General features: G+C 40.1%; 1 protein-coding gene across 3 annotated transcripts in view; it reads right to left on the bottom strand.

The window, feature by feature from the left end:
• CUBN (cubilin) overlaps positions 1 to 24781 on the bottom strand; it is a 144261-nt gene that overhangs the window by 75489 nt on the left and 43991 nt on the right. For all 3 annotated transcript variants that reach the window (XM_072925492.1, XM_072925490.1, XM_072925491.1), the window contains exons 27-29: positions 24446 to 24633; positions 11655 to 11814; positions 3539 to 3720 (exon numbers count right to left, since the gene is read on the bottom strand). In XM_072925492.1, coding sequence (XP_072781593.1) covers positions 3539 to 3720; positions 11655 to 11814; positions 24446 to 24633 — 530 coding nt within the window. The remainder of the gene's footprint in view (positions 1 to 3538; positions 3721 to 11654; positions 11815 to 24445; positions 24634 to 24781) is intronic.

Raw genomic sequence — 24781 nt, 5'->3', positions numbered from 1 at the left:
GGAAAAGAGAATGGATGGAAAGAATGAATTCAAGGGTGTGGTTCATAAAGAATGATAGGATGTCTGAGCTGAACAGAAAAATATAAACATCTAGTCGGACCAGACATCTGATCCCAAGATAAAGTGGTATTGGATGGCATAGCAGGGCTGCAGGACACTGCCATAAAGCCCATGGTTTTAATCTGTTCTTATCATTTGCTTCTGCCCCATTAGCTTCATTTAATGTTAGCAGTCAGCATTCCAGAATTATGAGCAACAGAAAGCTGTTTTTATGCAGTTGGTCACCCTCATGACACATATTTTCTGGGAATAACACTGATCCCTGCTCAGATATAACTTCCAGCTTTGGCAAGAGAATTAAGAACACTAGTAATACCTGATGTTTCTTTATATTTAAATGAGAAGACCAGAGCATCTGATTTGGAAGTGCAATAGATTGACAGTCCTCCTTCCTTTTCTGCTCAGGGCTACATGATGCTGAGGCAGAATATATTTATAGTTTGTAAAAATCTGGTCCATGCTAAAGGAGAAGATGTCATCATTGATGTGTCATAATTTATTCAAAGTAGGCATGGTAATTTTCCTCTATGAATATAATTTCAATAGAAGCCATATAAAAATTATTTCAATTATTTCATTGTGTCCAAAATAATGTCTTCTATTTCCATGAAACATTTTTAGAAAATATCTTTAGGAACAATTTAAATTTGCTTTCTGGATATTTATAAAAGGAATGGAATTTGATGGGGAAGAAAAAATGACAGACTGCAACAGTGTCATAAAAGAAGCAGGGAGAAAGATTAAAGGAGAATGCATTGAACACTTGAGCCATGGGGATAACCTGAGGATTTCACATAAAAAAAAATTATTGCACAGTTTTGGTGAAACATATGGCAGTCCCGGGATACTGACGTGGAAATGACAGCTTGTTTAAGAGACATTGTCAAAGGAAGGGGAAGTCGCTGCCTTTTATGAGAATGAATATGCTTCTGACAAATGTGCAAGGGTGAAATATTCAAGAAATTATGGTATAAAAACGAAGTTGGCAACAAGGGTGTTGCAATGAGAAATATCTCTTAGAATTTTCCTAAGTTGACTGCCGGGTCAAAGGGATGAGGGTGTGGGTCAAAGGGATGAGGGTGTCCCTAAGCAAAAGATAAATGCATCCAGAAGAGCAATTTCTGTGATTGCTGGGAAATATTTATTACGGGACATCTTATTTCAGGTACCAGGCTGAATGGGACATGGAGGGACAGCAGAGTGCAGAGCAACTTTAGTACTGATTTTGACTTCCTATTAAAACTGGAAAATTGTTTGATATCAAATAAAGGAGAAAGCAGTAGAAGTTACTACTCAGAGATAAGGAAAATGTGAAATCAGGGAAATAACCATGAGAAAAATTAGCCCTCAAACCCCAAAGATACTTAGACAAAATATTTTTGGGAAGATAATGTGAAAGACTTTTGGAACCTTAGTGATCACTGAAACACACAGTATCAAAAGCACACCAGTAACCTTTTTTTTTTAACACTGCAAACTTAAATGCATGTGTGGTTTTCTGCTTGGACATACATAGAAACTACAGGAAAGAAGGTGGCAAGATAAAGCAGCTTCTGAAAATGGCTAGCCATGTTCTTTTTTTTTTTCCCACTAAATCTGAGTCATCACTTGTTCTGCTTAGACTATGTCAATCATGGTATGAATGAATTTCATAACAAAAGCAAGAAAATATGTATGCGGCAAGGTACATAAAGCTCTACTGTGTGCCTGCAGGGGAAGCTCTATGCTGCCAGGCAGGACCTTTGATCAGGCACTAAGACATGAACCAATTGTTGCCTGTAAGCTGATTTATGTTAGGTTATCTGCCAGCAGATCAGAGTCAGGTGTTGGGAACTGGATGAACCAAGATCAGGAGACAAGTAACTTGAAGCATGCCAATTCTGAGGGCAGGAAGGCAGAGGAGTTCAAGCAGCAAGGTGAGCATCTGTGCAGATGAATCAGTATGGTTGGAAAGAAGCAGAACATAGCAACTAAGCTGCAAATGGCAAAAAAGGAAACCCGAAACCTAAGGTGAATATCTTGCTCAGGAGCACAGAGCAGTGAACGGCAGGGTCTTTAAAGCAGCTAAACAGTGTCCTTAAGTAGTTGATGTCTGACAACCCACTCAATTTGTTTTAGGCCAGCTATCTTCCGGTCAAAAAGCTCTCAAACAAGTGGTTGCCAGCCATCTGTACTCTTGCTGGATCATGATAGCTCCTGAGCAACCATCTGCAGATGTAGGTATTGTCCTTGGACTACTCAAGAAATGGTCATCCACAGCAAATTTAGAGTTGGAGGCTGTTTAATGGATTCCCCTGGGCAACAGAGGCATAAGGGAAGTTTATAGGCAGATTACCTTCAATCTGGTAATTCTGGGCACAAAGAACAATGAAGATGCAACACAACAATACAGGTCACCTACTAATAGTCTCTGGTGTCAGCAATGTGACATACAGGTACACTTGCTAATGCTACCGATGGAGAATTCATGGAACACCTTCCTTACACTCAGATCCTACAGCAGTCAGAATGTGGGAATGGGAAGCAGAGCTTAAGTGTGGGTACTGGACAGAAAGTTATCTAACTGTATGCTCTATCACATCACCCAGAAAAGGAGAAGAAAGGCTGCAGTAGAGTGGTATAAGTTCTCTTAATCAGTATTTTGCATTCATTACAAAACTATTGAAAAGTCACCCATGCATTATCATTGACAAAAAGTCACAAGTGTACCTCCATTTTTGATCTCAAATGTCTCTAGTGAGAGCAGTTGAGAAAGTCTATAATTCCAAAGTTCTTCCTGAAATTATTTCCTATTCCTTCTTCCTGTACTGGAAGTCTATTCTACTCTGTTGGCTGAGATTGGTCACCTGGTTGCTTACCAATGTGAGTGAAAAGATGTCATATATAATAGGGTCATCTAGTCTTATGGGTCTCTTAAAGGTCAGAACATCCTTAGAGAGGCCTCTTTTCTCCTCTTCCCACCACCCTAAGATGACTAGGATATTGCCTCTTCTTTTATTTATTTTTTTTCTGAGTGCAAAGATTCTTCATAATTTTCATCACTCAGGGTTATAAATCTCCCCACATCCTTGGAAGGTCCTACACAAGATCTCACCTGAGTTATCCCTTGCAGTGGTCCATAATCCTCCTTTGCATCAGGAAATTATCTTCATGGTGCAGCACCCTACACTTAGTTCTTTATAAAAGGTGGGGTTTTAAAGACTAAGTTTTTTAAAGCAGTTTTGTCTTTTGTTAGGAAGCATACAGTGTAATTTCATAATTAATTAAGGTATACAGTCACCAAAGACATAAAAGCAAAAAATAATAAGAACATTTTAGCTTCTGTGACAATACCTGTTGAACATAACTGTAGCCTCAGCAGAAACAGGAAATTGTGGTAGAATTGTTTGTTCTGCATCTGCAGTTCTTGGGATTATCTGTTTCAGACAGAAATGAATATAACTTGTGTATTTTAGAGGAGTAAAACTAATGCTCTTACCTCCAAAACATCATAGCTGCAGTTTGGGTGATACTCAATGTCAAATTCCTGAATGGTGAGTTGAATGCTGCTACCAGGTGCTGTGTGGATGTACCAGATGCATTCCCTATTGCTTGGGTATCTGCTGGGGTAGCCAGGGCTGTGAAATGAACCAGAAGGGCCAGAGAGCTCTCCTCCACAACCTGACAACAAAGCAAAACAGCCTGTCGATGAGGAGGTCTGGAAAAAACTCACTGACAGCTCTGATAAGGACAAGCAGTAGCACCCATTTCACTGACAAATGTGTGCTCTGGGCTGGACAGTCTGCTCTGCCACAGGGAACCTGGGAATAGAGTGGCAGGCTGGAGCTGTTTGCACTGCCTGTGCAGGAAATACTTCACCTCCTGTTTTGGTACATTCATACCAAACCTCATCCTCTGCTCTGACTGCTGAGACACAAAGAAAAAAAGGAAATTTTTTTTATTGGCTTCTAACTTTACAAGTTCAAGAAAGCTAAATCAGATCCATTCTCAGCTCTTACTAACTTCAAATAATGCACAAGCTAAGTTATCACAGGGAGGTCTTCCTATCGTCAAAATGCCCTTTCCCACTGCTTTTGAAATCATAAAATTAAAGACAGTGCAATGTGCCTCAGCCTACTGAGCACGAAATACATGCTGCCAGATCACAGTGGATAAACAAACTTTCTGACACTTGGTGGGTATAATGTTCTTTTTTTTATTCAATTGTAACAGCGCTATTGTAAAACAAACTCTGTTGGAAAAGTTATGTATTTTCTTTTCAGATAAAGAAAGTATTGTCCTAACACCACTCCCCACACCCTGGCGTGACTAAGTTCTTACATACTGTGAGCTAGATTGAAAAAAGAAACCAGTAGCAAAACAATGGATGAAATGGAGGCCCTGGTTTATCAGGACAAAGCAGCGGAACATCTGACACTAGTTTTATCATTTCTTTATGGAGATGTGCTAAGTGTACCACTAGCTTCTCTTTAATGAATTCCTGGTAAGATGCTATTCCTGACTCAGTCCCCAAGTTCAGGCATAAAGAGGGCAGGAAGGCACAGTAGCCTTCCTAGTATCAGAGCAGATTTTGATCAGTTACATTCATAATGAAACCTTACCATTAGAAAAGCCAGTAGGGTGGCTATGTACCTGTCACATGCAGAAAGAAAAAGGATTCTGTGTTTGATCTGATTTTGTGTGTGCCACTCTGCCTTCCAGCAGCATTTTTCTTCTGCTCTTAGCATTACAAGCCCGCCAAGAGTTTCATTTAGACACTAATATTTTGCTTGCACAGAACTTATAGGGTCACTCGAGCTTTGTAATGCCCACACTCCATCAATCTCTTTGGCTTCATCTCCAGAGGAAAGGTTCTGTCGCATTGCAAAGCCCCAAAATAGTTAATAAAACCATCTAACAAACCGTGAGTTCTATGTTCCGAGAGGCAAATATTGTGGTATGTCAGAAGTGATAAATGGCATCTGTATCAGAGCCTTTATTTATAGAAGATATTTTATAACATAAACCAAATAAAATACTCCTTTGATCTGCTCAACATATATACACAGATGAGTAAAACTCCTCTAATCTCTGTTAAATCTAAGAATAATTTGCAATTTGAATAAGGTGTCTTTGGCCATTGCTTTGCTTTACACTGTATTCAGGAAGCTGTAGATCAAGATCTTCAATTACGTGCAAATATTTTCCTTTCATCCCAAACTTGTGGCTGCTAAGTCCCAGAAGCATTTACTATCATCTCTACCATCAGGTCTTTCAGCTTCACACAGAAAACCTGATTTTGACTTTCTCATAGTTGGCTAAAGGACTTCTAGGACTGCAAACCACATATCTATGAAGGGAAAGAGCAGCAGGTCTGAAAGGGAGGAAAGCTGTAAGAATCTATTTTAAGCTAAAAAAGAAGATATCTAAATACAGATGTGAGGCCATGCCAGCTATGTAACACTGATCTCTCTCAGTCCATCACACAGTATCCAGCAGAAAAGCACCTTGTAAACAAAAGAATTCCCACTAATCCAGGTAAACCTTTACATAGCTGAAGTTGTCCCACAGATGAATTGGCACAGGTTTAGCTCTTCTCCCTTTTCCCCACCTTGCTTCACATGGAGCAGCCAGAGGTGGCTTGCCCTGCAGTCACAAAGCTACATTGTCAAGCTACTGGACATCTTAATTTAGGAACTAAAGAAGTTTTAAAGCGTATTTTAAACCAGTCTTGCCTTTGATCCCTATGGAGAAAAAGGCAGTGCATTTCCTTCCCTGAGGCTGTCAGCACCGGTAAATGTTAAACCCCCTGAAACTTTGATATCTGTGAACATTTCATCAGTGAGATGGAGGGGAAGAGAAAGCTTCAGTGTAAACCACAATCCTTTTTTTCTCCCAGTGCCATTAGAAGATGGCTGAGTTTCCCTCTAAAGAAACCAGGTTGCTGAGGTTGTACAACTGGAGAAAAAAAGGCACCATCATTGGGGAAGCCTTACAGTGGAATTTGCAGCCTTTCTTTCCCCTCTGCAGCCAGAATTACACAGCCACTAAGGACAGAGCTCAGGAGCAAAAAGCTGCTTTGCTGCCAGCTTGGGAAACAGAAAAGTTTTTCAACAGCTAGACTTAATGTCTCGGCTCCTGAGGGGATGGGAACAGGGATCAGGGGAGTTTCAGCAGGCAAAAGAAAGCCAATTGCTATTTATCTCAGCCTGAAGAAAGCTGGGAACACTAAAACCTAGCGGGCAGTTATGACTCAGCTTCTCCTAAAGGTTTCCTGATAGCCACAAAAGACTTTTTTTTTTTTTTTTTTAAACCTGAAATGGCTCAGAGGAGAGGAAAGCTTGTATGCTCTTCTTTGAGGCACAGACCTTTCTTCCATGCAGCCCTTGCAGGTAGCATTCAGATTGCTCACACTCCCTCTCCAGAGAGGTTTACATTTCCTCTGAACTCAATCAACATTCTCTGGAAGCACATGAGTAAGAAGGTCAAACTGCTTTTAATGTCCCCTTTCTTTTCTTCTAACCAAAGATGTTCCCAGAAAAGGCTTTTTTTATTATTTTCTTTCTTTCTTTCTTTTTTTTTTTTTTTTTTTTTAATGGAGTGATTCTTTTAAAGTGCTCCAGTAAAATGGAGGTAAAGTTTAGGTCTCTGAGATTAATTTCTTATAAATTATTTGCAAAAAGATCAGAATTACTTGAGTTTATGCCTAAGCATTCACTAATAGCAGAAAAAAGAGCTCACTGATCTTTGCAAATATGTAAGCTTCACACCTGAATTTTTTTTGACTGACCAGCATATGCCACAAGAAACTTTCACATCAGAACAGAAGCACTACCTCTGAAATCTCTGGCCAGCTGCCAGGAAGTCCGTGCATGTTTCTGTTCTTTATAAGGATGAGGTAAAGAGTCAATTCTGTTGTGCTTTGCTGAAAATATAAGTGCTCATTGATTATTAAAAAATATTTACATAAATACTTAAGAGATTAAAACTTGCTGTATTACAACATCAAAATGAGAAAACTTAAGTAATGGACTTTTTGAAATGCTCACAAAACTTTGATTACAAAGTTACATGAATACAAACCTACTCCCAATGTCTGTATTTGTCTGGAAATATCAAATAAAATTTTGATTCTATTGAAATAAATGGAATTTGTGCTGTTTATAGCAACAAAGTAAAAAATTTGGTCTTTAGGGATAAACAAAAATCCAGAAGCAGAACTTATAAATAGCAGAATTACTTCATTTTTCACTGAAATAATAGTGAATAATACCAAGATATTCTGCTCCTAGTGAAACATTAAAAGTTTTTCTCAGCACAGAGATACATGGTCTTTCTGTGCGCTGTGAAATGCAGACAGCTGCACTGTGGAATAGCTGCTTGCAGCTGAACTGCATACAGCAGATGACCGGTTTGTGCCAACCTCCTTGCAGTAATTTAGGACATTTCAGCCCTGCAGTTAAACAGAGAAAAAAAAAAATGAAGAAGAGATACTCTTTTAGTAGTGTAAAGGTCCTGGAATTCCCCTGAAAATGCTGAAAACTACTACCTACTCTGGTGTTAGTTGCTAGGAAATCAGACAACAAACAGAAAACTTAGGAAACATATATTTGGTGGTTTTGCTTCCCTCTGACTAAAATTTACGTATTCATTGAAGATTTTGCAAGGGATGATTTACAGATCTTTCCATATTACTGCCTGTCTGGTTAGCAGATGGTATTAATTAACCAAAGAAGAATCCCTATTCTCATAAATAATTATAGCTGAACAGAAATGTTGTAATCTGTGGAAAACTCTATTATTTGCTAGGTTTTCAGATTTATTAATGAGTATGTTTTTAGTCACATGTTAGAAAAATCCCATCCATAAATGTTAAAGAGAACTGGCACTGTTCCTGCAAAATCAAATTTAGGGAAATGAAAGGAAACAGAGTTTTCCAGTTGTGGTACTCATAGTGAAACATTTCAGTAAATGTAAGCTGACTGTAACTGCAAGGAGCATGTACTAGTAACATTTGCATGCAGTACAATAATACTTGCGTGAAATATAATTTGGATTTGATTCTGAAAACTTTTGCTCTCATGAGTAAGTTTGGTTATAGAATATTATCCAATGGATGAAGTAGAATCATTTCTGTGATAAGGGTTTATGCAAGAGAATAAAAATTCAAGTGAAATACTGTTTCAGGTTTTTCTGCTTTCTGATTTGTTAATGTCAGGCCTTGTTCATCCTTAGACTTAATGTGACGGAAAGACACTGAAAAGTCATTTTTGGAAACTGAAAAAATGTCAATTTGTCAAAGCTTACACAAGAAATAAACAACAGACTTATGATTCAGGCTTAGAAAATCTGGACCTCAGATCGCATGCTGACCTGCAGGGTGAGATTTTGTTCAGCAATCCTAATGGATGCCTGAAAAATGTTTCCAGTGAATGGCTTCTGCATCTTCATCTAACCTCCATTTCTCTAGTCCTTCTCTGAAGAACTAACAAACAATTTAACATTTGACCTGACACACATACTGACCATGTGAAACAGAAAGCAGAGTCATTGGTACAAATTTGGACTGAGAAATACTGAGAAGAGACAAATTTAAAAGGTCTATTGATAATGAAGAAGCCAAATGAGTGAGCTTCCAATGAAATGCAGATGTATATATAGAGCAGTGAGGCCCTACATGCATGTTGCTTTATAAGGTAAGTGACTGGTGTAGGAAATATGTGTCTCCTCAGATATGACAGTTGTCACTAGTGTAATTTTGCACTGAGAGACCTTTGCCCTCTTGGCCTCCTGAATTTTTTTTTAGGGAAAGCAGTTTGATTGGCATTCCATCTTTGTAATATCCAGACTGTTACCACAAGTTTGTTCTTTCTCAAAGGGCCAATATATGTCCCATATATATTTGCCTATATTAAACTTCCTAAACAGAGTGAAAGTAGAATAAGCACCTTGCAGATTCAAGCTTTCCACTGGCAAATAATCCTTGTGAGGCCTTGACTGCAGAAGAAAACATTAGTGATTTAACCAAATCAATTCTAATTCCATCCTCATCAATGAAACTCCCTTAGAAGAACAATGATATTTCAGAACCAAAATAATTTTTACATTTACTTCCCTGCACTAGAACTTTCTATTTCTATTTCTATTTCTATTTCTATTTCTATTTCTATTTCTATTTCTATTTCTATTTCTATTTCTATTTCTATTTCTATTTCTATTTCTATTTCTATTTCTATTTCTATTTCTATTTCTATATCTTTTTTTTTTTAAGTTAAAATTACATAGGGTACTTTTAAAAAGCATTTTCCAAAGATCAGTTATTAATTCCATCTTTGTGGAAAGCCTTTAGGTTTTCAAAGAAACCACTTTTTAAATCAGCTGTCCTCAGCAGCTGGAAAGATCAGATGCAAATGTTTTAAATTAAAATAGTTTTGCTTCATCTATAGCAGGAGGGGCTATTCAAATCATCTATCATTGAGGCAAGCTTTTGTCTTTTTTTGACTGCCTCACAACTGTGAAAAAGCTGCTGGGAAGAGCATCTGAAGCAAAAAGTATCAGGCACATGGAAAACATAATTGCTGCTCTGTTTACCATCAAAATATGTGAATGTCCTTGATAGATACCTCATAGAAACTTCACAACTGCCAGTTAAGGGGCACATGGGCAGCCTGAGAAATAGTACACAGCAGCTTGAACTCTAAAGCACACATTTGTCACTTGAGCAGAAATAAAAGCTCTTCTCTCAGCAATATATGTAGCTCTGTTATTTTCTTGTCAGGTGAGATGTTACCAGATCTGGATGTAGATTGCCCTAGGAATTTGCCCTCGGGGAAGAAGGGACAGAAATGCTTCATCTGAAATACCCAACTCAAAGACTGCATCTCCTGATCAGTTCCTCCAGACAAGGAAACTTTTTCTAGTGAAACTTTTTTATGACCTTGAAAGATTTTCAGAAGGGAGAGGTAAATATAGCACCCCAACCAGAGGGACATATCTAATTTATCTATTCTAGGGCAACCAGGCAACATAGCCACCTAGAGTAAGAGGAATAGCTGTATTTGTGCATGACACCAACAGAGACAAGAAGAGGAAATTTTTGAAATGAACAAAAAGATGACAACTGTGGTCAGCTCTGGAGGAACTTGCACTCACATTTCAAGCTGTCAGAAGTCAGAGCTGTGACGTTCTGGGCCAGGAGTGACATTCCCTAAGAGCCAGGTCTATCTGACCCCACAACCCCACCGATCCTGGTCTGCCTTAGACACAGCCCTGCATTAGCAGCCTGGGCCCTGCGCAGCTTTAGGGTGGAGCTCAGCGTACGGGAATTAACACAGGGACAGCGCTGCCTGACACAGAAATGAATGCCAGTGCACCAAAGGGCTGCAGAGAGGTGGGAAAGGAGGGAAAGCACAAGTGTTTACCATGCAGGCACATTCTGGAAAGCTTTGAGAGCTTTAGAAAGGCAAGTTAACCCAGCACCATGGCTACTGCATGGAACTGATGTCATCTGGCTGTGCATAAAAGCCTCTGCTTTTTCTTCTTTTGTGCAGCTCCGGAATGACATCACCCCAAAGCACAAGGAGGTGCCTTTGTGCTGGGGCCCTTCCCCTGCTGGCCCCTTGTCACATCCCACTGCGGGCTGTGTCCCTCTGTCCCTCCCCCGGCCAGGAACGCTGCCTCGCTCCCCGGGGAGCGCTCGGCACCTCAGCGGAGCCTGCAGGCTCCAGCAGCCTGTGCTCGGAGCCAGCAGCTCCCATCCAAACCGTGCTCAGCAGCCCTTCAGCTGCTCCAAGTGCACTCAAACCTGAGCGCTGCAGACCCATGAGCCACACAGAGCAGCTAAGGCGATTTCATTATTTTCAAGGTTGGAACCCCTTTGGTGGGATGTTCAACGGCACACGATGTAACAAGCTGTGTACTTGTTACAGCACACAACTGCTGTAAAATAAGCAGAGTGAAAAATACTACATTCGTAGCCTCACTTATGAAGAAACTGCAAACGTAGTTTGCTGTTCTACAATCATTAACAGATTTGTTTATAGTTGGCTTGCATGCTCCCCTGTTTAATAAGGCAGGCCTGTGACAGTTCATGACATGCAAGAACAAGAGAACAGACACCCAAAGCACATCCTGGCCAAAGTTATTTCATGTAGAGAAATGGGGCAGAAGTAGCTGGGAGTGGACAGTACCACAGAAAACAAGTACCACTAAATTAAAATAGAGAGAAGCCTGCACAGAAAACAGAAGTCTATAGAAATGAGGAAAACTGAGAGCTGAATGTTCCCATTAAAAAGCTCAAGTTGCTCACAGTTACTCGTGACAGCATCTATCTCTTGCTCATTACAGAAATTCTGGACACGGCCCTCAACCCTGTGCCTACTCCTGGAAATGAAAGCATATTTCTCTAATAGCTCTCAGTCTCTAATCAGCTGATCTTTGACACTGTACATGTGCAGAAACATCCACTGGGAAAGTATGTGTAGAATTATGAGGAAATGCAACGGATTTAGAGCTGCAATGGATTATTTCTATTTAGATGGTATAGAGTGGCATAAGCTGGCGCACACATACAGGGAAGGACCCTTACCTTCCCAGAGGAAACCTGGCTAACTTACCATCAACATGCCATAGCATCTGGAACCCACTTCTAGCATTCAGTCCATCAGAGTAAAACTCCACATGAAGGCTAGTCCCTGTAGTGCTTCCTGCCAGTGGAAGAGACTGTCCACAGAAAGTGCCTATCAGGCTGGATTGTGCATCAGGGCCATCATAGATCTGAAATGAAATTAAAAAAAAAAAAAAAAAAAGCCAGTGAGTAAAAAGAATCTCCCCAGTTAAGCAGCTTCCCAATGTTTTATGCAGGATTAAAAAAAAAAAAAAAAAAAAAGTAAAAAAACAAACCAGTGACACTTCTCCCACCGGCCACCCTTGCGCAGCAATATGAGCCTGGGGAGTGTGGAAAGATTTGGGTAAAAAGATGAGTAAATACAATGCCAATATGTCTTTAAACCTGGCCTCACACTGTGTGCAGTAGGAAGGGTTTGCTGTTTCTGTTTTGGTGTGTGTTGGAGGTTGCTGGGGAAGAAGATAAAGGGCAAGTGGCAATGAACTGAAATAGAAAGAAAAAGAGGATGTTGTGGGTCTGATTTGCTCCATGCACCTAACACACCGAGTGCCTCCAAACCCCTTGGTGACAGCTCTGTTTACATTTTCACCTGTTCAAGACTGCACCCATGTGATATGAGGAGTGCCTGGGCTTCTGATGGAGAAAATCAAGCAGTCAGCATCACGATGGCCTCCCAGAGTAGTAAGGACAAACTGAAAACCACAAGTAAATCTTCAAAAACACAAGGAGATTTCAAATCTGTTTATTTATGGTTTCATAATCTCATGCTAAAGTCTTGATTTGGAGGAAAGCTGTACTGAACCATGCTTCTGAAATTTGATTTCTTTGTCATACCCTATGTGACAGTATTTTGACAATCAGTGTGTCAGATGTAGCCAGCCTGAAAAATCTTTCTGTTCTCCCAATACAGATGAGGAATCTTCCATCTCACTCTTAAACATTGTCACTCTTTAAAAAAATCCAAAATCAACCAAACCATTAAAACTGCAAAATGCTAGGGAAATATTTCTGTATTTAAATATTTAAATGATGTCTGAAGGCAATCATATACTCACAATTAGATCAAAACACTTAATATATATTTTGATGGGGTGATAGTATATGCTTAGAACTTTTTAACTTCTTTACATTTGTTGTCTCCAAACAGGTTTAAATGGTCTTTCAAATTCTAGTTTAGCAAGTTTTTTTAAATCCAGCAAACCACACTGAACATACCTCTGTGTTCTCACCAAATACCCCATGTCCCAGTGTCATTTTTCAGGCATGAGGAATATAATTTTTGCAAAGCTAGTAAAAATGAATCATTTTAGCTAGATGGCCTTTGATTTACAATATCAGGTTGCTGACTATTTTCAAGTTAGGACTTGCTTTATTATTTCTACCTTGGTTACTATGATTCTTAAAGTTTAGGAAAACAGCAACCCTTGTCTTTTATTATCACTTTTTGACATTTCATCTGATCTTCTGTCTCACAAAGCATAGCTTCCTAACACAACTCAGCAAATCACTGGCACAGAAACCATGCCTGAACATTCTCATTGTGCATTTTTGGCATGCTTCCTTTCAGAATTTCAACAAAAAACTTTTCTCTCTTCTGAAGCCATTACTGTAAAGTTGTCTCCATGCAAAGTATAAAATCTATGAACTTTAGAAAAAAAGTGAAGGTTTATTTATCTTTGATCTCCATTAAAATAGCTTTTCCAAATATCTTTGATTTCACAAGGAATTCTGCTATGTTCAGTACTGTATAACTCAAACTATGGAAATACATTTCAGCAAATATTGATTGACCATGCTAACTACTAATTTTCATACATATTTTCTGACAGACTTGCATATGAGAGTAAGTCATTAACCCCCAGCTATTCTGTTGAAGATGCTGGTCTTGCAGAATCTTCAGAAATCTTAAATGTTATTCATTTAAAACAGAGCTGGGGCCAAGAAATCAACTTGAATGGTTTCAAATCCTCTAGCAGACAGTCCAGTTGAAATGGCTTATTTTTAGTTTAAAAAAATGGAGTTAGTTCTGTCAGAAGTTAGGTTCATATTGCAGGAATAATTCTATTGTAATATTCCATGGCCTCTTTCATGACTGGTGACCATCAGTCTAGTACAATGAAAAGCTCAAAGCAAACTAAGTGTATTGCAAATTGAGAACTATCACTCTGTTTGGTATGGTTTCTCTTGGTGAAATCAGAAAAGATTGAAAGTTTCTAATTGCATTGCTGGTAGTAATCAGATGTGTTTGAAAATAAATATAAAATTTTCCCAGAGATTAGAGGGCAATATGTTGAATATCAATCTGTATTATTTCCACATGTAAAATTTGAAGGACCACCTGATAGACAGATGAGCTGTCCCATGCCCAGCATTACAGTGATGACCTTCATCCAAGCCAGGGTGAGAGTTTTACGCATTCTTTCAAGGCATATGTTCAGAAAAACAAAATCTAGTCAGATCAAATTAGATTTTTAAATAGTAATTCCTTTGATAAATTTGTGGTATATACTACTGATATTTCTGTGGCTTCAAGCCATGGAAATCTTACACCAGAAAAATATGAATGGTGAAGAATGTATCAATGTGGAGATACTCTGAAGAGTAGCTAAAACTATAATAAGATACATATTTACAGTGTATTGTTAGCTCTAGTGATTAAAAATGAAAGCCCATTCTAAAGAACTATGGCCTAAATCATACTTAGAAACTTCCAAATACAAACAACAACAAAGAAAGCTTCATGAGTCTCCTGTAATTAGATTCATCAAGGGAGTATTATTTTTATCTAAGACAGAGAACGCCACATTTCTATGTCATTCCCTCTGAAAACAGTCCATCAGTTTTTCTGGCCACAAAGCATGGTTACTATGGCAATCCTTCGTGCCGTGCTGCCCCGTGGGTTTGAGTTCAGAGCAGCATTTCACAGGGAATTTGAGTGCCTGGCCAGCTGTAACTCATTGAGAGAGGCAGAACCACGACTGCTAGAATTACAGCTGGGTTTTTCGAGCTGTCTTTCATTTCTAAATGAAGGGAACAGCTGTGTGTTTTCACAGGGCATTTTGAACTCCTCAAACCACCTTTTGCTCTCACACAAACACAGGCAAGGGAAACTGAAGCTGAACACAGCTCTCATAAGCCATAATTTCTCTCCTGATCTCTGAGATAATGTTTCTTGTCAGGTCCTGCTTTGTCAGCTGTGTTATCTTAAACTGCTGCAAATTGAGGGAAGGTTCTTCTGCAGTCTATATGAGGCAAGATACTCCTTATGATTGTGCAAGACAAATTGGATTTTGGGACAGTGTATTAGTCACTCCTGCACCATACTCACATCAGGAACTGGTGATTTGACTCCCTTCCATCTCCCCATTGGGAAGAAAGTGCTTGTTCCCTTCTGTGTATATATTGGTTTTGTAATATATTTATTTGTTCAGACCTTTTAGCCTCCACCAGAAAATCCAAGCACTTCATAATGATTTTGGCAGACAATTCAACCAGCAAAATAGGCAAACACCTGCAACACATGTTCAGATCCCTAGCTTCTACTTTTCAGCACAAAGCAATTGCCCAGCAGCAAGCAGAACACTGCATTTCACTGGCCTGCACCCCGGCACTGGGTCCAGGTGGGGATGGGCTATGTTCAAATGAATTATTAGGCATGGTTCAATAACTGTTAGAAGAAATCCCTTACCAGGCTCCCTAGGAGCAAGTGTATAGGTTGACATGAAGGTAAAAAGGGGAGGTACCAGCTCTCTAAGGGATGAATCAAGCTGTGTGACTGTTCCACAGTGAAGTGGCAGCTGAAAACCATCTGCTGTACGTTAGAATGGGGTTGGGAAAGTAGGACTAGCAAAAGCTGCAGGAAGGGTTTGGCTTGGGTACCTCTCCTGGGGGACACCATGGTCACCAGTATTGCATTTTGGCTCTTCTGACTCTTCAGCCTGGAAATATGTCACTAACACCAATAATGATGCCCTGGAGGCCACAGCTGTTCACTTCTCTTTGGAGGAGCAAAGCAAAAGGGCATGACCTGTGTCACAGAAAAGCTCATTACCAGAACTGGAGCAGGGGCTCAAGGACTGAGCTGACTGGAAAACGAGGTTTCCTCTACTTGGAAGAAATAAAGATCTATAAAAAATGGGAAAAATCAACTTGAAATGTGTTCCATTTGGACATACTCGAGGTAGGGACAATTTTCTAGCCGACTGCCTTGTCAAGCTTACTCTGTCTCGCAAAAGTGAGCCTTTCACACTGGTAGTAAGACTCCATCTGTTCAGTTTTCCTGGCAGAAAACTAGGGGGTGGGGAGCAGGGAGGTGGGTGGGGAGGGATTGTTAGGGCAAAATATCAGTTTTCTCCTGGAGAATGTTATTTATATTAAAAGGCATAGTTTTTTTTTTTTTTGTTTTATTTTTTAATCAGGAAAACCATTGCAGAGGAAAAGCCCATGCCTAATAATCTCTGGAAAAAAGCTGCTTATATACACTAGTTAATCATAACACAGTCTTGATCAAGAGGTGATAGTCTTCAAAACCAAACTTCCAACTTTATGAGGGGAAAATCTAAATCTAAATATTAGATTTAAATCTAAATATTAGATTAGCTCAGTATTCATATCCTATGAATACTGACAGTTCTCTTTCATTGTACTGCAAATAATACTGTCATCAGATGTCATGAAATCATCATAATAATGAGCAGTTATATTAATAATTGTCTCCAACTAAGTCTTGAAACAAACTATTTGCTGTCAGAAAACCTTAATACAGGGACCAGCAGCAACAGTCCTGGGCTGCATTTGCAGAACTCAGGAAAGGAGGCATTGCCTTGGATCAGTGCAACAGAGCCATGAGCGTCCCACCCATGCTCAGAGCCTCTAGGGCAGTCTGACACACGCAAGTATCCCTTTCCTCTTAGAAGTGGGAAAGCTGATATGGGATTGTTTGGATCTAAACACCAGAGGCAGTGATTACAGGTTTCTGAATAGCTCTTCCTGAAAGGAAATGAAAGGAAAAGAAATTCTGGAAAGGAAATTTTGATGGCATTGCCACAAATATATTACCAGAAAACAAAAAGAAGCAGAAACTAGGCAATATAATCCTCATCCAAGTAACAGAATGCACTTTAAAGAGAGATCACCATCAATGGTTAAAACAAGAATTACCACAAACAAAAATAATTAATTTCCAAGCAACACATTTCTTTCCAGAAGGGTAGAGTGCAAACTTAAGAACCTGCAGGTCTGTCAGCCAGAGGAAAATCCAAAGAAATTAAAGCTCCAGGATATGGCTCAGTGTGCTAGCTGAGCACCACAACAACATTGTTTCACAGAAACAAAGGCAGATTAAGACTTTGAGTAACTGACTGCATGGACCCTTGACACTTCTACACAATCAGGCTCAAATAAACCAAAGATTTTTAACTACAGTCATATCTGCTCATTCCTGTCTGTCTAGGGAAGGTTTATTTATTGAAATTATATTAAACCAGTATTTTGTTAGCAATGAATGAATTATAAGAATATAAGAAATGCAGGGTGTATTTTTGGATTACATTTTAAAATTTTAAAATACAGGAGCAGGAAATAACTGCTGCTGAAGAAAGGAATGCCTAGGAGACATCCACCTAGTCAGTACATCTGAAAATCTGCACTCAAAACCTTATTTTTGCAGCATGTCATTCTAAATATCCAAAGCTCTATTGGAGAGGCACCTCCTCCTAATCCCCATGCTGTGGTGGACAGAATCCAGATGGATCCCTAAAGTGTCTCTGCAGCTTTTGCTGACCAAGGGACTGCCTGGGGATCCACGCCTTTGAGGCAGTGGGATCACATTCCTGCTGATGAGGCTGTTGCTATTTTGGTAGAGTGACTGCTGCCCTCAAAGCAGAAATTGAGGCGGTTCCTCTGCAGCGAGAATCCACTCATGGTGGAGGGAACAGGACTGCTTTTGAGCTTGAACAATAATATTTCCAAAGTTACTCTTCATCAAAAATCTGTGTGAAAAGCTCCCTACGAAGGGAGGGGCTGTGCCTAAAGGGGTGGAGAAGTGTGCCTGCTCTGAAAAACCCAGGGTGGCCAGAGCAGTTTGCAGCACTGCTGACTTGTGCCCAGGGCTGTGCTTCGCCAGCCCAGATGAACTGTAAGGGGAAGGAATAACACACTGACACCATAAAGGGCCAGAGAGGGCAGGAGGGGCTCTGGGAATTCCCCCTTTTTGGAGAAAATTTGCATCATTCATATCTATGGACACTAGGAAGAGTCGCAGCTTGGTCTCAGCAAAGGAAGATAGAAAAAAAGGGGGGAAAGCCTCTTAGGCTTTCAGGCTGGCTTGTGGGAACAGTGCAGGGGGTGCACATGACCTTCCACAAACTCCAGGGTGGTTTTTTTCTGAGCTGTCTGGGGTCTTCCCTTTGATGAGGGGAATCTTTGACTGATTTAAATGGAGTTTCTCCAGCCACAATGTAACTTTTTTATTGCAATGCCTGCGCTGGGTGTGATAAGCAGACAGGTCTCACGTATAATGGCCAGGCTTTCCAGCAAAATCTAGAATACAGAAGAAGGACAAAGGAAACAAGAATCCAGCTACAACTAGATGAGTCCCAAATATTCTTTATGCAACAAGGGCCTTGCACACTATCATCATGTGGTGGTATTTCACAGGCATTTTATTGTACCATGTGTTTTTTCTGAAGGAACAGGCTAAGTCACATTGCTATGAGCTGTCAGGGTGTGGAAAATGCCGAGTCCATGAAGGTCTGACTCATTCTGTGCATCGAAAGGAGGAGTCTGTGCTGGCTTTACTCGTGCTTCTTGTCATCTGAGGTTTCTGTAGGCACCAGGCAACCCTGTCATCACTACAGATTTAACTATTGTGAGGAGTCGGGGGTTTTGTGTGCATTTGTAATTTTGCTTCTACGTAACCTTTCAAACAGCAAAGCCAAAGTGTACTTTGATTCTGGCAATGCAGGCAATTAGAAAAACAAAAAATCAGAGGGCTGAGCTGGTCTTGTTTAGGGTGGACAGCTTTTTGGCCTGACACTCTCCTTTTAAACATCTAGATCTCTCATTGAAAATCAGTGCATGGGCTAAGATTTCATTATATACCAATGGTGAAGCCTTGCACCATTGGTATATAACAAATATGTATATTGGCACATGTGGAGAATTTTAACTTTTATCCTTACAGTCTTACACTGAATGATCTCTTGTGGAGGCCCATAACCCCCTGAAGGAATTCAAGGATGTGCTATTGTGCTGCCAGCTCGAATAATATGTTAATGGATACCACGGCAGTGTGGCCAGCAGGCTGTGATTTGATGTCTGGGTACAGGACCTGGGTGGGTATATTTCATACATCATCTACTTCTCCAGGGAGATGTACTATGAGTGACATTTTGTAAATCAATGCATGGCCATAAGAAAAGCCATTCCCTGTGCTTGAAGAATTCCTGAAGCACTTTAGAAAGACACACGCATAAATAAAATGTAATAATGGTAATAGAGTTTAAGCATATTTATTAATTGCAAGAGGGAGTAAAACTAGAAACAGGGTAAGATATTTTTATGTTAAGCTAATAAAAAAAAAGAGGATGACCAGATGAGTGTGAGCGACAATTATCTAATGCACTATTCCCAGATGGAGAAAAAGGATATTATTGTACATCCCTGGAATGCTACTGTGGTTTAAAAAAAAAAAGGGGGGGGGGGGGGCGGGGAACATATCCTGCTACTACCAAAAGGAAATGAAACCAATCTCAGGAGCAGATGCCATATTAATTACTGTATTAATTCAATAATATTCCTCATATAATTGTGCAGTGGTATTTTAACCACTTTGAGCCCAGTTGCTGGAAGAGTTTGGGCTGCTTAAGCACACTGACAGTAAGCAAGCAAGGCGGTGCTCTGGTCCAAAGTGAAACTCTGCCCTGGCCTGCAGCAGAAGAAAGGCATTTATTGTTATTAGACAGTTGTTTGCCCTCATAGGATGTTCTTTTGTATTAACCCAATGATAATCTAACACTGACAGTAGATGCACAGACCAAAGGGGTGTAACTTTGACAGAGAGCTCTGAAACTTGTCTTGCTGCCTGACACAATTTTACTATCTGCTTATCAGACATCTGGCAAAAGGCTGGCAAGGTCTGCCCTTGTCCTGGTTCTGGCCAGGACAGGGTTAATTTTTTTGCAGTAGGTGGAAGGGGGCATAGGCAGGACACAGGGGTTGTTCTGTACCACCTCACTTAATTGCCAGGGGCAGGGGACAGGGCCAGGGGCAGGAAGAAGGGGCTCCCTCTGGCCTAGAAAACCTGGCAGAGGGAGCTGTCTGGTATTGTCTGTTACAGTTTGGGGTCTATTTTGCCTGTATGAATAATTTCTTATACTCTCTGTCGTTAATATTGTTGGTGATACTGTTAATTTTCTTATGTCTACTCTTGATCTTTGCCTTTTGTGCCTCCCATTGGAGGGGGAAAGGGGAGCAGTGCATGGCTTTTGTGGGAGTACTAAATTGGAGAATATCATTCCTAATCCTTTAATAAAAGCAGATGCTAAACAGGATGTCAAAGGAGGGTAGTACTTTCTCAGCAGAAGAACACAGAAGGACATTGTCACTGAAAGAATGATCAGTGGTTTTCAAATAACATTTTTCTTATATAAGGAAGGAGTATATGTCAGTTCTAAGCAGGACTCTGATCTTCAGGGCAAAAACATGATATTCTTCCTGCTTTGCCTCCCCAGAGATTGTGTTCTGCCATACCAAATAAGAAGGTAATTCATCATTAAGGATGGGGACTTAAATATATGCTTGTTCAGCTAATAATGTGATGTATGTAGAGGAAAGAATGACATTTCTATGTCACTGCCTGCAATATCTCACTACTTACAGCCCCATGACTCCTCTAGAAAGACTAATGTCAGGTTATTTAGCCAAGGCACAGCAAGCAATATAAGGTAAAGACTATCCAATCTAATTACAGTTAGTGTAGCATCACCAGCAAACGTTCTGCTATTTGATATGTCTTGTATCTTATTATTGTCACTTCTGTACATGTCGGTATCAGAAACAATTAATCTCATATTCTTGCAACTTCACTGCAAAACTCCTTCCAAAATGTCACACATCCTATGAGCATTACTAGTGATGAGCCAATATCCTCTGACAGGACATGAAACACTGCACAGTGCTCACTTGCTGGGTAAGTGCTCATATGAGATCCATCCTAGAGACTGACATAATAAAAAACTGCAGTTTTGCTTCCCTCCCACATTGCCCCTTCTCAGTTTCTGGCACCTACATACAGAGGCAGAGAATTGCCCCAAAGTCAGAGGAACAGAGTTTTTTCCTTCCCACTTAACACGGGTATAAATAGTTGCATATGCTAAAGTGGTGGAGATGCAGGTCCTGCCCAGACCAGACCAAGCTGGAGTCAGCCACTGCTCCCTGCAGAAAGAGAACGCTGCTCACCATGAGTAACACCTGCCAGCTGGTGGAATGGTGGCCTAGCTGGCAAGAAGCCTCTCATGATCAAAGGAGAAAAGGAAATAGGTAACACAATACACAGCTGACTTCTCATTGTACAGATGTGACTGAATTTCAGTCTAGAAGAACCATGCACTGTATTTGTACTTGTACTCGCTGGACAGCTGACTATATTTTTCCCTCCCTTAATGTGAAACAGTTATTTGCTCTATGGCATGATAATGTCTTTGGTAACTGAAAATCACTAGGAATACCCATGTGTAGAAATTTTTGGTTTTGACATTACACATATAACTTCTGACTCACATGTGGACTAAGCTAGGGAGCAAATACCTATTTAACTGTATATATCTGACTGAATTAGTCATGAAGCAAAATGCTCTTTTTATGTGGGTTTGGGTCAGAGTGTCAGTCATAATTAAACACAAAGCTGAAGAACAGACCCTTTTCCAGTATAAAGACTGGGAGCAAAAGCATTCTGTTCAGCAAGCAAGGTTCAGCAGCACTCAGGAAAACAGCTTGCTCAGTCAAGCTGTCCCCACCCCACCAAGCACTTTGATTTTCCCCTTCAGAATTCAGCAAGATTTCAAAAAAAATTAGAGCTTTAGTTTGATACTATAAAAATATGTTCACATGTCCATAAATCTATTTCTTACGCTAACTTTTAAAGATGGCTTTACTACTTCTGGATTTTTTTTTTCAACTGCCATTTCTTGACAGTAGTTTTCTAAGGCAGGTCATGCCTCTGCCATAACATCTCTGCAACATTTAGTCTTGTCCTTGCATCATATACCACTTTACCTTACTCCTTCTGCCACTACAGCTGTGATCATCAGCTAATCCAGCCTAACAGCTAACTCTTGTCCTTCCTGTCCCCAGCCTCCCAGCAAGTAGGAGGAAATATTGTCACCAAGCCTGCCATCTGCTAGCTGCCATGGAGCAGCATGCTGCTACTGTCAGAGCTGCCACAGAGCTAAGAAGACAAAGAGAGTGTTGCTGTCTGCTGTAAGTGCCTGAGGTGGGAGAGCTGCTGCCACAAACCCAAAACAAGACAGGGGAAGGGACCCTTAAAAGCTCCGAGGGAAAAGAGCATTTGATCAGCACCAGTGGCCACTGTGGTCCATGAGCATAGCTACATGGAAAGTGCCTGAGCTGTAAGTTCCCATTTCCTTCAAGAAAATGGTGAGAGACTCTGGTGTGTGGTCCCTGCCACACCTACTTAGACTACAGTGAACGGGTTTATGTCTCTTGGAGAGAGCATCAGATCTTTCCCCTCTCAGACCTCTCTGAAATAAAGGGATCTCAAAACTGTCATGTGGCAGAAAAATAATTTATTTTAGCTGAATGGCTATGAGGTTTCTTTTAAATTTCCTTTTTTTCCTATTTCCAGCAGTGTCAGACTCCACATGGATTTCAAACAGAAAAGTCCCAAATATCTGCAGTCTGCTTCGCAAGTGAACTGTACGCTTGTTGCAGATGATTCCCCCTTTCCCCTACACCACAGCACATTCCCAGCCTTGCCAATGTGTTCCCCTTTCGCAAGATGCAGGGTGGGAACAAACACTATTCAATTCCCTGGCTGGTTCAACCTCCTTCTCTTTTTACACTATGGCACATATTTGTGCAGCATGCAACAACCAAATGAGAACATCTTTTCCAAGTGGTATTTCTTAATGGCATTTGGAGAAAGACTTGTAAGTAATGTTACATGAATTGTGAATAGAAGCCTCCTTAACACACTTCCATGACTTTATTTTCCCCTTGTTTTTTTCTTTTTTATACCTCTTTTAGTCTGTATTTTCTTTGATTGAAAGCAGTGAAAAATTGTTAAGCAAAGAGTGCTCCTGTCTCCTCACTTTCTCCAATATGTTTTATTTCTGTTCTTTTAAGTGCCTTGGATCAGGTCCTTGCTCCTGGCACTATTCCCCCACCCTTGACTTATGTCTACAATAGTGAATCTGGCAAGTTTCTTGCTCCTCACAGGCTGGCTACTGTGTGCAGGGTTCCTGCTTTCCATGGGTCAAGGCTTTAGGCATCTTGAGACTAGCACTGGCTTTTCCACTTGGCTCCAATGTTTCTTTTTCAGCCTCCTCACAAAAACAAACCAGGGCTTAATAGTTAGTTCTCAATACAGTGCTTCCTTGTTTATTTTCTTCACATGTCTATTCTTTCTTTCCATTCCTAGCCACAAAGACAAGAAGGCTGGAAGAACATCACTTTTGCCAACTTACTACCAATTTTGAGCTGTGAAAGCTGCCATAGTAACAAGGTAAAGGGGGTGAGGTAGGACATCTACAAGGAACAGGTTAGGCCATCAATTGGTCTGTTGCTGAACCTTCTGCAATACCTGGGTGTAAATATCCCCAGAAATACAGGTACTATTCCATAGTCCTCTCCCTGGCTGCAAGCTGTCTTCTCTAAGATTTCTCTAAATTTTAGTTCCTCTTGTGCAAAAACCTAAGTAGAGCACAGGGGCTGCATGCTGGCATCCTGCACAAGGGTGAGATCTGAAGGATGAATTAGTCCAGCAAAATAGCAGAATTGTAGGCAGGAGATTATAATCCACAGTATAGACTGATCATGACTACCCTCTATATTCTACAGTACTAAGTACAAAATTGAGAGAAAGTAACTTTTCTGTTTTCCCAGAAAATTTTGAGAAAACTTGTTTTTATCCTTGAAAAAATTTTTTTTTGAGGAAATTAAAATGAAGGGTACTGGGCTTTAGATTAACTCTATGGTTTTATTTGCCTAAAAATATCACATTTTTTTTGTGGGCACATTCATTTTCTTTTAGTCCCTTTAAAGATGCAGATGAATTATGTAAAGAATAAACAAGATATACAGGAACATTCCCTTTAAAAATGTAGACATTTATCAAAGTTTTTGAACATTCCTCATTCCTTCTCAGATCAAAACAAGAGGAAAATAACAGAGCTCACTGCCTTTTTGCAATCCATTTACTAATCTCAGGATTCCCCCTTCTTTGCATGGAGCTGGAATCACAACATCTCACTTTTCCCATAAAAGCCAGTGCATCTAGCCTAAGGTGGAAGTCAGACTGTAGCAACCCAGGCACCTGCAGAGTGATTCCTCCTCTCGGAGGCACACACCTCTCTTGAGGCAGCAATGCTTCACTCCCTACTGATCACTGAGGAAACAGGGTTAAATAGTTTGGATTTATCACTTGAGCTTTAATGGTTAAATTTAGATAAGATAAATTTCCCCTTGCTCTTCTGCAATCTTTTTATTTTTCTGTATTGTTAAAGACTTGATTTTTCTTGTTTCTGGAATCTGGGCACATACCTTCAAGAAGTCACGATCACAGTCAGATCCATCTTCTAAATCAAAGGCTGTGAAGCTATAGTTCAGAGTGTTCCCCTTGGTGGTTTGGATAGTCCAGTTGCAGTGCTCATTTAATGGGTAATTATTTGGATAATTTAAACTTTCCAATATGCCATGGCTACGATTAACAGTCAGCACTTCACGGCAAACTGAAAAAAAAAAAAGTGGTAATAGATTGTTTTTGTTCAATATTGTTAATCCAATATCTCAAAAATTACTAATTGAAGTTACTGATAGCATTACAACATGAGAAATATTTTTTTCAGATTAGAGAAGCCATGCAGAAAGAGAATGGTG

This window comes from Taeniopygia guttata, chromosome 2, assembly GCF_048771995.1.
Source record: "Taeniopygia guttata chromosome 2, bTaeGut7.mat, whole genome shotgun sequence".
Lineage (NCBI taxonomy): Eukaryota > Metazoa > Chordata > Aves > Passeriformes > Estrildidae > Taeniopygia > Taeniopygia guttata.
This window is presented reverse-complemented; position numbering and strand designations above follow the sequence as displayed.